The sequence below is a fragment of the Chroicocephalus ridibundus genome, chromosome 13 (assembly GCF_963924245.1).
Source record: "Chroicocephalus ridibundus chromosome 13, bChrRid1.1, whole genome shotgun sequence".
In the NCBI taxonomy this organism is placed as follows: domain Eukaryota; kingdom Metazoa; phylum Chordata; class Aves; order Charadriiformes; family Laridae; genus Chroicocephalus; species Chroicocephalus ridibundus.
Window position 1 is genome coordinate 1,830,287 of NC_086296.1, and position 15,001 is coordinate 1,845,287.

A 15,001-nucleotide genomic window follows, 5' to 3' on the forward strand; every position below is an offset into this window, starting at 1 on the left:
AAAAAAGAAAAAAGCTAAAACCCAACAGATGCTCTACAGAGATCAGAGTTTTCCACAGAGGAAAGAAAAATTTAAATCCAAAGTTTCACATGAACTGTATTAGTATTTTCTTTAGATCAGGTTTCAACGAGAATATTCAGATGAAACGCGATAATAGCAATTTAAGAACTGTCAGCGCAATCAAGACTAATTTGTAGCCACCATTAAATCCACAGAAGGAATTGCCAGATTTCAGAGTATTGGTTAGCAAGCCCATTTACTTTCCACAAGACAACACACATTCCTTCTTTGTAGGAAAACAAAAAAAAAGCTAATATAATATCATTTTTTTTCAATACAGGATTCAGAAGTGTTTAAGCATATCCTTACACTTCCATCATGCAAGCAAATTTCATGAAAACACACAATTTAAGGCCAAGCATGCATTTAGAATACCTTGCTGAATTAACACACGAGGAACTGCAATACCCTTTAATGTCAAGCAAACAGATGACAAAATCTTATCTATGAAATGAGGTATTTTTAACGACTCCATTCTCCAAAAACAAACCAGATTTCTTAATTTCAAAACCGTATGAACATGGCAGAAGGTCTCTACAGGGCCCCAAGGAAGGCCATGGTCTTAAACAAGAATCTAACAAACCCAGGAGACAGGAAACCTGCACATGAGCGCTATTTAAATACGGGTCACACTAAGATAAGCTTTTGCTCCTGTTTCATTTTTTTTCTTCACGTTGTATACAAGACTTGATGAGCAAGCATCTAGAACACTGAAAAGCAAAAGTCTGATATACAGAAATATTCTGACCTCAAATACGGAAGACCTGTTTTATCCCTTGCACAGTAGCTGGTGCAGTGGCTGTCGCATACTGGAGCAAATGGCTCGTGCTTTGGATAGCGTTCCCCCGCTCAACTGAAGCTGAACACGGCAGGAACGCAGCCCATGTTAGTCACTGCTGCGTTTGTCCATGCTGTATAAGACACTGCTTTCTTCTTCCCTGATGAAACAAATACCTGCACGGAAATTTCATATATCAAACCCGTAAGCTTAATCTATCAGAAGTGAGCAAACAAAAGTTCAATCCACTTTTAAAAGGCCACATAACCCTTTAAGAGTAGTTTTCTCATCCCCCACACCTTCTAACAGTTCAAGTACTGCTGGTGCTCTTCAGCTCTTCCACCAGCTTCTATCATGCACATGAGTCTGGTACTACACCACGAAACACGATCTTTGCCATTCTTTAGCTGTCACATCCATAGAAAAATTACATCCAACTCCACTATTGCTCAGAGAGACACAGACAAGCATTCATACTACAGCGTCCCTGGACCATTTCTCTCCAATCTGCTTACTACCAGAACTGAGGGGTGATGATGCTTCTGACTTAAGTCTTTGCACTCGCACCTCACTCCTGCAAGATCCCTGATTTTTCATAAAGATTCTTCCAAGATCTCATTAATAGAGTACATTTATGTTTCCATATTTTAATCAGTAAGGGGCAATTTAAGCCTAACAAGTAATTTCACAGATTCAGAGAGAAAGCACAAAAGCAGTTTTGACCATCCCTAGATTAAAAAAAGTTATAACATGCTTTAGAAGTTTAGCATACACAAGGCAAAATGCTACTTGGGCACAAACTAAAACCAAGCAGGTATTAGAAGCGGGATTATTTGTTTTCTTTTAAAGTGTATGAAAGAAGACCTGTTATTTTTAGGTCAGAAGAAACCTTTTATTTAAACTGCTAAACAAATATTCACACAGACCAAACATACAGATATTGAAGGACAACACTGACTCAGTTTTATGTGAAATTCTTTTCACTCGTGCAAAGGCGATGCTGACACCCACCGTCGTATCCCCTCGAGATGTGAGGGCAGAGCTGGGCTGGGAGAGCCCAGGTCAGGGCTGGAGCTGACCTCCCTCCATACAGACCCCACTTCAAACCCCAGCTGCTGTGCTATCGCCCGCTTTGCAATGGAGATTGGAGTGTCAAAACACAAACCGATGGAGCCTTTGGCATTTCAAAGTGACACCTGAAACTCCCCCAAGAAAACGCAGTTGCAGCCAGCCCAAACACCCAGCATTGTTCTGCCAGAAACGGCACTTAATCCCACTTTTCTACTACCTTTGGTTCCCAAATAATTTCACTGGGTACCCCAAGTATTTGTCTCATAGTGAGAAAGGTACGAGGAAGCACAACAAAGGAGGTATATGAAAGAGAAGACAAGACAGGAAAAAAGTTACACAAATGAAAATATGACAAAGGAAAATCAGTAAGTTTAAGGACAAAAGAGCAGGGAATGTCCCAAGTGCAGCCACCAAAAGCTAGTTCTACATTTCCACCAAGCAAGCCAACAATTGTCATGCACTAATCAATAAACAGAACAGAAGCAAAATATAATGGTTAGATCAACCAATTTTAATTAATTAGGAAGTTGAACGTTGTTTTGTTTAGCTATAGTTAATGAGGCAACTATCAATTTCCATTAAACTTAAAAATGTATTTCTACTAATCTAAGTGGTAGGCATCAAACACGGATAATAACTTCCTTAGGAGCTCCATACAGCAAATACCATTAAAATGCTGTTCATCAAACTCAGAATTAGCAGGCTGACCCTTTACTACACAGACAAAATTAAAAGTTTCACAGGAAACCACAAGAAGCCAGAGGATTGTACAGTTTGGGGAATGTGGATTAAAGGTTAATCCCAAACTCACATTTTTGCTAGAGTTCTGCTACAGCTCATCAATGACTTCACCAAACAACCTGTGATTTCGCCTCAACTCAATGGGTTCTCTACAAACCCAGCACTGGAAGTGAAACGTGGAGGTGTGAGCTGTCACACAAGGAAATGGAATGGTACGTTCTGGAGAGTGGGAAGCCAGGAAGGTGCAGGCATTGCCAGGCACCCACCCGCACTCACCGCTGATGAAAAACTGGTGGGTTCTGACACCTGAACAGCCTTGGGCAACCGGCAAACTGTTCTTTGTAACTGCAGCACGAGGAACTGCGCACTACGCTGTATTTAGACAGGAAGAATCGGCTGCAACTGCAGAACAAGCAACAGACTGGCAACTAGGCTTACCAAACAGATCTGATGTTTGGAGTCTCTGTCACATGGAACCATTAAAAGTATCCTTCAGGAATTGCCTGGGTTTACCAGATTTTGTTTTGGGAAAGGAAGACAGACAACACAATCTCTTAGCACTCCTTCTAGCCATAACTTTCTCTCAGTCCACACAGAGCAACCGATTAGCAAGCCTTTTCCCACGACAGGTTAGCCCTTGAGATCCCACAGGCAAAGACCAGCAAGCCTCCCAGCAAGCCTCCCATTAGCCGTGATATACTTCTTTTCTATCTCAAGGACTTCCTTGTTGGGGCTATCAGTGCAAGAACCACTGCACACACTTATTTCATTTTAAAATAGGTAACAAATTCAAGCCCCAGCGTTAACCCCTGAAGGGGAGGAGCGGCAATGCCACTGAGCTGTTGCCAGGTTCTGCTCTGACCACGTCGCAGGTCCCCGAAGCTCGACGCCAGGTACGCTGGCTCTGCACAACACATACAAGAGCAACAGAACTTCTGCTAATCACGAAAGAAGTCATTAACATGCACCTGAGAAGATGAAACAAGACCTCATAAAAGTTGCAAGAAGTCACCACGTAAAAACACAGAGACCCAGGCATTACTCAAAGAGAGATTCTAAAGGTAGCTACTACTCTTGCATTACAATTCAACATCAAAACCAGCCCTAACAAAGCTAATTCCAGGGGACGGAATAACTCATTGAAGTCTTGGCTGGTTTTCTGATGTTCACCAGGGGATTTTACATCTTTCATACTTAGCATCTAAAATTCTTCTCTCTCCAAGATAGCTGTGCCTTTCCCGCTAACTACTGAGAACGAAGCAGCACTTCCACAGCCGCCGCCTCCTGCTATAGAGAACGGCTGCAGCAGCGCTCTCTTCTCCATCACTTCTGCTGTTCTGGCTGTTCCTCTACTCCCAGACCTACTGGGGTGGGACAGAAGTCATGCGTTTGCAAACCCTCAGGCTCCCCTTCTGTTTTATTACTTCTCAGAACCAGAGCAATGCATACAAACAGGCCCCTGCCTACTTACTCCTTTCCTCTCCTTTACTTTGTAGCCATGGCTAGTAGTAAACCCACTCGCACCTCAAAAATTTTGCCTTATAATTAACATCAGGAATTACCCAGTCTTAAAGTATCAGACCTGCTAATAAGGTCTGATACCTTCTGCCTTGTCTCTGCTACGCTGACAGCAGCCACAAGAAAGACTTTTCAAATCCATCGGGCTCACTTTGCAGCTCATAACAGCAGCAAACAGCTGAGCACAGGAACACCAGGAAGAGAGCACACAAAAATACATCAGTAGGAAGGAAAAAACCCTAAAAATACATAAAAACAGTAGATGATTAAGAAGTAAGGGATGAAGGGGAAACATAAGACTGGAAGACAGGCCAGCCCTATTTTCAGAAAAAATAACTGAAGAAGTGTGATAAAAACCCTCTGCCCCTCACACCTAGAAGCCCTCACTTGGGAATTCAGCTAAATACAAAGACAGGGACTGTCGTTAGCAACGACATGGAACCAAATAAATACAAAAAATATTACTCATCTCAGCTCTTGCTAAGGTAGAAACAGCGAACAAAAAGCAAAATAAGGGCTTCTATTTGCTTACCAAGGAACTCCCTTCACAGCAGAGGAATGCTGGGCCCAGGTCACATTTTAAGACCAATATAATTGGATTTCTCATTGAATTAACTGATACAACTCACCTAGCCAAAACCGGGCACGTTCAGTCACAGGAGACAAGCGGATCACCTTGAAACAATGTCGACTGTGGGCTTGTTTAGACTTCTACTCCAAGGAGCTCTACCTTGCATTTAAGACCTACAACTTTTGACTAAGTGACAGAAAAGAGCCAGCAATTTAGGTACATTAGGACTGTATTGTTTGAAGATACAAACACTCCACCGGTAAGTTCTAGCACAACAGTCAGTCAGGTACAACAAGCAAGCACCAAAGCTTATGAAAAGATAAAAATTTAAGCTGAAGTTGTGGGGCTTTTTAATTAGACCACTTGCACTGGCAAGTCTTTCTAAGCACTGCCTATTAGGTAAGTTGTGCAAAATTTTTAAAAACAGAACTTGGGTAATGAAATTACTTCCTCTAGCTAGCTTTGAAGTGGAGAAAAAAAAAGCTGCAAGAACAAGAACTCAATTGGCTTTTAGCTGCCTGGCAAATGCTCTAATAAGAAAGCCCGATGACCTACATTCACAAGGCTCCATACTAAACCACTATTACAAAATCCAATATAAAGCCTGACCATGTTTAAGTGTTTTCCATTAGCAAGCAGCAGTATCTTGTTAGAGAAATATGAAAACATGTTATTGTCTTTAGCGATGATGATCTTAATTAATCCTCTAAACACTATTCTGAAACATGTTGTCCTGATCATTCCAGACTGTTTAAGTTCCCAACATTACATAAAGACACCGAAACCTTTGCTTTTTGATTGTGCAATGGGATGTTAAAAGAAACAGGAACTTCTTACATATTCTCAAACAGTGCTACAAAACTGAATTCAGAACAATTTACCTCTCTGATGCCCTTTAGTCAACCAACAGAAACGCACTAATGTTCAGAAACTCGCTCTAAATCCAAACTAGCACCAGTACAGTTTACTGTGACTCAGTTAACAGACCACTGAAATATTTCTTCACATAAAGACAGCTCTCAGCCAGCTACTCAGATAACCTGAAGCAGATGTTTTGAGTTGTCCCGGAAAAGATATTATTAAGCCAAACACTACTGTGGTAAATATCCCCCAAAACAAGTGTCTGAACACCAGATATAATCAATTCAGTAAGTGCTTAAAGGAAATACTTAGTCCTTCACTTTCACCCATACAGTTGGAGAAGTCTGATACGTTCAGCTTCAATTCACATTAGCAGCTTCCAAACACATAATGATTACTGCAATTCAAGAAGAAATGCCCTACTTTAAAAAAAAAAAAACAAACAACACTTTCAACAATGCATTACAAAGTGGGCAACTAGTCAAAACAAGTAGCTTATGGTCAAAACAGTTAAAAAGGGAAAGAGGGAAACACTGGGACCAAAAAAAAAAATCCAAGCGGAGATTCTCAAAGGCATAAAATTACCATTCAGAGTCCACAGGCTCAGAAAATCTAACTGCCCATGGTACCTTCAGGAACCCAAGTCTCCACAGCCAGGGCTGATGTCACGGTATGTTGGATGTACCTGATGCTGTTAGTGATGGCAGCCATGTAAAACAGAGTCGTGTAACCAAGATGGAAAAATCAGGAATAAGAGTAAATTTTATTTAATTTCTCTCCTAATTTACTAAAACCTATCTCACCCTAAATGCATAAAAAATAGTTCTACGTAAAATCACTGCCTTTCAGATTGCCCTGAAAAGATACTACAGTTGAGGAGGCTGAAAAGAAGGTTTTATTTATCTGAAGAGCACAGCAAGAACACGGATACAAAGCTAGTGTCAAATTAACATGGAAGCACAAAGAGGTGCCTGATTCGCTGGGACTGAATTGTGAAGGAACTACACATTCATCTTGGAGTACATAAAACCTCCCATCACTCTGCAGCACTCATTTGATAGCTCCAAGTACAGATTTAAGCTAAGCAAGCTGCAGGCATCCTTTCTAAACCAGTAAGATGGTTGCTACAATACACAGGTTTAAAGAAGTAAAGAGAAAAAACAAACTTCACTAGGAAAATAAATTCTAAGTCCAAACGCTCTTCTCTTTCTGCTGAGGAAATCCATGCACCTCCCCAAAAAAGACAAGGGAGATTTCTTCACCATTGATTAAAATGATACATTTAGTTCTGTACATCCTCTGTACTTGCACGAGCCGCATTTTCCCTATTTGCGCCTTTTGCTTCAGGATGAACCCAATATACTATTAAATCTACTAAACGGGCGATCTATCCGAGCAGTAGACTCAAGCCATTAAGTGAAGCAAGCTGAAAAGCGAACGACGTTGGCAGCAAGACGCGAGGCCACCCCGGCGCGGCGGGCCGCGAGGAGCAGGAGAGGCGTCACCATGGACAGCTCAGCCCCCGCCCGCCCCCGCCCCCGCGGCACGGAGCGGCACATTCCCCAGGGAGCGCGGGAGCTCCTCGCCCAGCGAGGAACCCCAGCTGCAGCCCCTCACCCAGCTGCAGCCCCTCACCCAGTTGCCTTACTTCACACTGGGGTTCAGGAATACGTATGGCTCCAGCAAAATTCAAGGAATTCATGCGGAGTTGCCACAGAGGAATCCTAACGCTACAGGTTTCAAAGCCAGTGGGGCACAGCCTGAGCAGATGAGAGCTGGAGTTTGTTCACCAGAAGGATGCTTCTGCCTGCGTGGCTACGGCACCACAAATCTCTAAAGCAGATACATTAGAGCACCACTGAAAAAAAAAATTCATTTGCCTTCAAGAAGCAAACCTCAGTGAAAAACTTGTTTTCACCCATCAAGCACCAGCTGCTGACAGATTTGATATCAAACTGGAGCGACAAATGTTGCGACACAATACGGAAAATGCCATTTTCTAATTTCTCAGAGGCAACAATGCTCAACACCAACAGAGTTCAGGGTCAAATCTACCCACCTGTAAAAGTACAGACAGCTCTGAATCCCTGCTGAATCTTTTCAGCCAGCAATTGAGCTGTCTGTAGCACCTAGTGCCAGCTACCAAGGAAGTTGCTTGAAATCAGCTTTACATAGTATCTTCTCCCACATAAAAGCCTCCAACTGTAATAATACTAGGTTAGCAACTCCATGTATATTTTTTTTTCTTTTGGCTACTTAAGAACATATCATAAGCCTTATATATACACTGCACTGCCAAAAAAACAAGCTAAAACAAAACAAGGCGCACACAGAGCAGTTTCAACATCTAAGTTAGTTATTTCAATAAGACTGCCTACACTGACCCAATTGTGCTTCAGCTGTACTGGGAACTCGCTTAAATGCGGTTCATTAATACTGTTACGTTTTATTAGTCTGGGTCATAAAAGTTATTTTGACAAGAAAGACCAAGGAGGTTTCAAAGTACACCATCGTTCTTACTCTCCTGTTGGCAGAGAAGAGAGCATCGCACAGGAGCAGCCGCACAGTGCGGTGGGGGACCGTTCCCAAACCTGCGACGCCACTCCAGGCACCCCCACGCTTTGGCTATTGATGCTCTCGGGCAAGAGCAGCCCAAGGTACGCCAGGGCTCTGCCAAGCTCCAAGCGAGTTCAACACCCAAGAAGAAACCCCAACTGAGAGACGTACCGAGAAAAGCTGTCGTTGCCAAGCAGCAAATGCCAACCATTTCTCCAAAGCCAATCATCTTTACATTTTTAAAGCCTAGCAGCTACTACACAAAAACTCCATCGCTAAATTAATTCCCTAAAAGAAGTAAAAAAAGAACTAAGATGACACATGAACTGAGATGCAACAGGGTTGTTTTTTCTTTTAGGCATGATCATACGGCACTTTGAAAGTGAAGGTTTTGTCTTGTTTTGTTGGCTCCCAAGGCCCGCAACGTAAAAGCGAGTAAGTAAGAAGCACCTGAAAACTTAGTCATGCCGCCACGTTTCCACTGCTGATTACCTGTAGGGTTATGCAGTTTCCTACCCAAGCTTTCAAACTTTAAAATGAATTTTTTTACCCTAGTGCACAGTCCCCCCAAGACCCAGTCAGCCAGCACAGGGGACCGACGCTTCACCCCACTGCTCAGCCGGGTCCCATCTCTTTTTAAAAGCATAAACAAGCGGCGGAGACGCCGCCGGCTGAGCCCTAACCGAGCCCGGGACCGGCTCTAGGCCACCGCAACCCCGGCGCTGGGCTCCTCCCGGCCCCGGCCCCGGCCCCGCCGGGAGGGGAACGGCACCGGTGTTCCCGGGGGGGCTGGGATCTCCCGGGGACACCGCTCCCCGGAGGCTGGCCCGGCCAGGCTGGCCCGCCACTCGCCCTCCCGCCCCGGCCCCGGGACCCGCCCGCAGGCTGACGGGGGAGGACCGGCACCCCCGGCCCCGCCGCCGCCCCCCCGCCCCTACCTGGCCGCAGCGGCTCGGTGATGCTTAGCACCAGGAGGAAGAGGAGGAGGAAGGTGCCGCTGTCCGCCTTGGGCACCATTTATCCTCCGTTCATCCTCCCCCGGCGCAGCGCCACAAACCCGCGGGGAGGGACGCGAGGACCGGCGGGAGGAGGGGCCGCCGCCGCCGCCGGGCCCGCGGGGGGCCCCCGTCCGCAACGAGCTCTTCCCCTCCCCCGTCCGCCGCCGCCCCCGGGCGGGAGCCAGCGGCCCTGGCTGCGGCGGCGGCTGCGGCGGGAGCAGCGCGGGGGTCGGGCGGCGCCACGCTGCGGGCCGCTCGCCTGGCTCCGGCGACGCACAAGATGGCGGCCGCGCCTCCCCGCCGCCTTCCCCCCCCGCGCCGCCACGCCCCCCTCCCCAGCGCGCGCCGCCCGGCCAATCGGCGGCGCGGGGGGCGGGGCCAGCGCCCGTGCCTGCACACGCCCCGCCCACCGACGGGCACGGGCGGGGCCGAGGGGCGGCGGCGGCGGGAGAGGGCGGCCTGCGGCCCCCGGGACGGCCCCCGCCGGTCCCCTCCATCCCCCCGGGCAGCCATCGCCAGCCACCTCCAGCCCCCCAGAATGGCCTCTGTCGGTCCCCTCTGTCCCCACCAAGACAGCTCCCACCGGTCCCCTCTGTACCCCAGGATGGTCATTGCCAGCCACCACCGTCCCCCTATAATGGCCTCCATCGGTCCCACTCTATCGCCTCAGGACAGCTCACACTGGTCCCTTCTGTTCCCCGGGATGGCCTTGCCCAGTACCTTCTGTCCCCTCAGGGTGGCCATCACCAGCCACCTCTGTCTCCCCAGAATGGCCTCCACTGGTCCTCTCTATCCCCTCAGGACAGCTCCCACCGGTCCCATCTGTCCCCTGGGATGGCCATCACCAGCCATTTCCATTCCCCCAGAACAGCCTCTACCAGTCCCTCTGTCCCCCCAGGATGGCCTTGTGCGTTCCCTCCACCCCACCAGGTTGGCCTCCACTGGTCCCCTCTGTCACCCTGGGACAGCCTTTCCCTGTCCCCAGCTGGGGTGGCCCTTCCCCATCCCCTCCATAACAGCCCCAAACAGCCTTCTCTGTCCCCCAAAATAGCCTTTCCCGGTCCCCTCCGTCCCCACCGCGATGGCCTTTCCCTGCCCTGCAGGGGCTTCCCAGGCCTGTCCCCCAGCCTGTCCCCCTGGCGCAGGCACAAAGCCCTGGGGTTTCCCAGCCCCGGTGGCTCACAGCTGGACCATCGTTAGCCCGCTTCATTAATCAGCTCCCACCTGCCCACCACAGGGTGAGAGGGTCCTTGTTTTCACACATCTGCAGGGGGGACACCGATGCGCAGCACCCGGCGCTGGGGTGTCAGTGCTTCTGCACCTCCTGGAGACACCGCACGCCCCGTTCCCAGGCCCAGCCAGAGAGGAAACGCATAAAGAAAACTAATTGTGTGGCTTGGACCATTGTTAATGGCCCTGCAAGTGACAGGTGTCATTAGGAATTTGACCCTGGGTGTTGCTGCACGTCAGGCCAGGCAGGGTGGTGGCTGTCCCTGCCCGGAGCCCAGCCCCGGTGCCACCGCTCTGCTGGGGCTGGGGGTCAGCCCAGGTGGCATTTGGGATCAAAAGGCAGTTTTACCTTTACGCCCTGCTTCCCAGATTGAGTTGGAATTGCCTCCGATGCTGGGAAGTGAAGCAGGGGTCCTCGGGCAGCACCGGGGCACAGGACAAGTGTGGCGGCCGAGCCATGGTGGCTGCTGGATGGCAGGGAACCGGCACCTTCCTCTGCAGAGAATTCCAGCTTTTCAGTAAAACCCTGGTCAGAGCCAAATGGAAAACCCAGGAAGCTACCTAGAGCTGCCTGGGAAGTTTTTCTTTTTTTTTTTTAATCTTTACAACAAAATGTTTTCTACTTTCATGCTACAATTTGAATTTTTCAAATAAAACACTGAAATTCCAGTAAGGATCACTTTAACTCAATCTCACGCACTCCACTCCCTGTTTCCCTGCTAATACCAATTACTCGCTATATCCAGCGGCAAACCTCCCTCAGGCGTATTCCCGATGGATGCACAGATACTTCTGCTCTCGAGTTGCTTCTGGTTCCCCCCAGCCTCTGCCCGGGCGCCGGATGCCGACCCGCAGGCAGCAGCACGGGGTCTCCTGCAGGTTTTCCCAGGCAACCATTGCCTACGGCTCCATGGGAGCTGTTGTCGTGCTCAGGCCGACACAGCCAGGGAGATGCTTTCTCCAAAGCTTAACGTGAAGCTTAATGTGGCAGCAGAAAGCGATGCCCACCAAGACCTTGGGGCAGATGCTCCCCGAAGCTGGGGTAGCAGCGAGCCCAGAGCCCCAAGGGGCCCCTGGGAGCTGCATGGCCAGGGACATGTGCTTGGGGACCCGCTGGAGTGCGTCACCAGCAGCGGGGGGCTGTCTGAAGATTTAGGCCAAAACTCATTTTGCTACCTCTCATGCGCTGCCAAATACCGTCATGATCCGAGTGTCTGTTGGGACCTGAAGCGTGACAGCCTCCTCCAGCACAAAGGCACAAGCGTCAGACTCCCCAGCTCTGCTCCTCCCAAGGGATGCTGCGGGGGGAGGCTGTTCTCAGCCCAGCCGCCATGTCCCAGATTGATCCAGGACATTCCTCATCCACCCCAGGCCCGCGACACCTGGGGCCTGAGCCTGACTGTACATGACAGTGTATAAATAGATGCCCTGCGATGCCTCCACCCTGAGAGCGGGGCACCGGCTGCTTGTCCCCGGCTCTTGTCCCAGGGAAAGGCACCCCTCATTCCCCCACCAGCTCTGAATGGAGGTACCTGTGCCAGGCGAGCACGGCAGCCCGCGCAGGGGCCGTGTTTTGGGGAGCTGGAGCAGCCTCATGCCCCGGACAGGGATGGAACGTGCCAGTGAAACCCACTGACCGCCTCTGCCCAGGGCGTGCAGGAGCCGGTGGGAATCAGGCATTCCCTGTTTCTTGCTGGGAATAAGTGTTTCTGTAATCAATGCAGATCACCCGTGCCCAAAAAGCACTGGGAAGAGCTGCCGTGCCCGGGAGGAGCAGAGGGAAGGGGCTCGCGGCGAGAGCGGCCGAACCCGGATCTCACCCTGGCCTGGGATTTGCAGGGGCTGCTGCGAGGCCAACTGCAGTGAGCTGGGATTGAGGCAAAAAACACAAAAATGAGGAAGTGGGAATTGCTCCATCTCCCCCTCCCCTGAGTGAGCGGATCTGTTTCCCTCATTTTTGCAGAGAAATAGCCCAGTCCTCCAAAACAACAAAAGTGTCTCCGACCACAGCTTCCCTTCCGAGCTGAATGGCCAGAGAAGCAGAAGGCAGCGCAGAGCCCCAGCCCTGCGAGGCGGGGGGGAGCAAAGCTGCAGCCCCACATGGCCCCACGCCCTGGCAGGGGTGACTGCCTCGGCCCCGGGGAACACTCTTGGCCCTGGAGATGAAGGAACCAGCTTTGGGAAGTCCCACCGCAGACCCGGCTCCCTGCCACAAGACAGAGCGCAGATGGGGATCAGCAACACAGAGCTGGGGCGCGGGCTCCTGCCCCATGGCCACCCCAGCCTGGCTCTTTGCTCAAAGCATGGCGTGGGGTGACGGTGAGTCTCTTCTCACCTACTCGCCTCACCAAACCCCGTGTGTTGCTCTTTGTCTGCTGCTCAGCACGTTCTTACCCTTTCTTACAAAGAAAAGCGCAGCAGGCATCTCTGGTGTAATCCAGGTTTTGGTTCGGAGGCACCTGAGCCTCCCTTCTCCATCTGGGTTACCACAACTCATCCCTCGTCCTCACCGGCTCTTCACGAACAGTTCTCGCAACTTTCTACGAAATTACATCCTGCTCTTCCCCAAGTCACCCATAATCCCCCCCTCTTTCCCACCTACTTATAAGAACCAGAATCCCACGTGGTCCTTCCTCTTCTTTCCTGCAGGCAGCCAGGAGCCAAGCCCCAGACCGCACACACGGCCACCCGCAGGTGACGGTGTCACAGCCCTGTGCCAGGCGGCCACAGGTCCCCTGGGGCTCCCACCATCTCTCCCAAGCAGCCAGTAACCCCTGCGGCCATCCCTGCCGCCGCTGCCGCTCCCCACCAGCCATCCCTGCGGCGCCGGGAGAGCTGCGGGGGCTATTTTGGCTGAGGGATGGGGGTGCTTGGGCCTGGCACGTAGGGAAATGCAGATATACAGAACAGCGAAAAGAAAAATCACCCGCTGAAAAAGGGGAGGAAAAAAAAATAATCACAAGTCTTCACCAACCAAGATGGTTTTTCACACTGGATTTGTCCCTGTAAGACACATTATCTGCTAGTGCTACAGTAGCCAAAAAATCTGGCAACAAAGAGCCCACTGATTAGCTAATTACAGATAGCAGGGGCTGAGCCGCTGCAGGAGGCGGAGGCCAGACATTACAGCAGGCGTTACAGGAATAGCCCAGCTGAAGAGCACTACATCCCCTTCAAGAGATCCGGTTTTATAGCATTTCTCTGAAAATAAATTACATTCCCAGCAAATACGTGAAGGCCCTTCAGTCTGGCAGAATCGAGACTGTGATTTTAGAAGGGCTGTCTAGGTTAATTCACTTGAGGGCGAACACAAAATCAACTCCGTCCCACAGGATATTTTATGCAATCTGCTTTTAAGCATGAACTGCACAACATGGAACCAACCATTCTAAGATACCATATTGCCCTCTCTCTTATTCCAGCTGCAGCTTGGCATGAGCGTGACCAGTTTGAAGTGCTGTGGGAGACACACACCCCATCCCGCTCCTGATCCACATGTACACCCCATCCACAGTCCCTCAAATGCTGCGGAGCCTTTACGTCCATCCCATGCCCAGAGAGAGCTCCCGCGCCCAGCGGATGCGTAGGAATCATCGAAGGAGGAGATGGAGGAGATCAGGCACCAGGCTTGACACACACACACATGCTGATCACAACCTGCTTCTGTACATCCAGCCCTTATCCCAATTTCCCTCCATGCTCCCGTGCTTGCTCTTCTCTAATCCCCAGCTCCTCCCCAAATAACCCTCCTCTAATTACTTTTTTCCATTGGGCCCAGCCTTGCTAAATCTGTATCCAAATTTGGTGCTTCTGATACCTCCCACTGGGTCACCGCCGCCTCGCCGGCTTCCAGGCCCCAGATGGTCCCCGTGCTCCTCCTCAGCCACCCGTGAAGCTCAGCCCTTTCCCTGGGCGCTCCAGCGGGTACCTGTCACCTGCTGCATCCCGCCACCTCTCATGTCACCTCAGCTCCTTTCTCCTGGGCTGTTCAGTGACCCAAACTGGGGGCCAGGACCTGGCCATCTGCCTGCAAACCCTAACAGAGAGGTCCTACGTTTCATGGAGGTAAGCAGGTCATGTGATCATTATGAAATAAATAATTAGTTTTAAAAGTTACCCAAGAACTTAATTGTTATTTAGCCAGTTCAGTCCTTATGGACCATCTCTGAAAGCACAGGAACATTAGTAAATGGTCTCCCTTTGCATTCATTCATGAGTATCTGAGAATGATTTTTGTGCTTAAAGAAAAAAAAAAATGTTTTTTGAACTAAAAATAGCAAAAATTACTAGTTTATTGCAGTCACAATTCCTAGCAATGCCATGTTGATCAACTGATTTTTACGAGGTGCACTATAAAAATCAGGTCCCTTGGAAGGGTTTTTCCACAGTCAGGGACGGGAGCTTTGGCAGTGGCCATGGAAAGCGCGCCAGAGGAAGCTCTCCAGCAGGACAAACACAGCATCAACGACCCCACACCTCACAGGAGGCCGCAGGCACCGCTCAGAGAGTTGTACAAGCTTTTCCACGGATGTTCCCTGGGTAGAACATCACCTGATTATAGCAAACGTCAAGCGTTACACAGGCTGCCTCGTGCTCAGGCGTGGTGCAAGCGCACGC

General features: G+C 49.7%; 1 protein-coding gene across 3 annotated transcripts in view; it reads right to left on the reverse strand.

The window, feature by feature from the left end:
* DGCR2 (DiGeorge syndrome critical region gene 2) overlaps window positions 1-9,471 on the reverse strand; it is a 48,937-nt gene extending 39,466 nt beyond the window's left edge. For all 3 annotated transcript variants that reach the window (XM_063350966.1, XM_063350965.1, XM_063350964.1), the window contains exon 1: window positions 9,095-9,471. In XM_063350966.1, coding sequence (XP_063207036.1) covers window positions 9,095-9,173 — 79 coding nt within the window. In that variant the 5' untranslated portion in view covers window positions 9,174-9,471. The remainder of the gene's footprint in view (window positions 1-9,094) is intronic.
* Window positions 9,472-15,001: the final 5,530 nt, after the last annotated feature.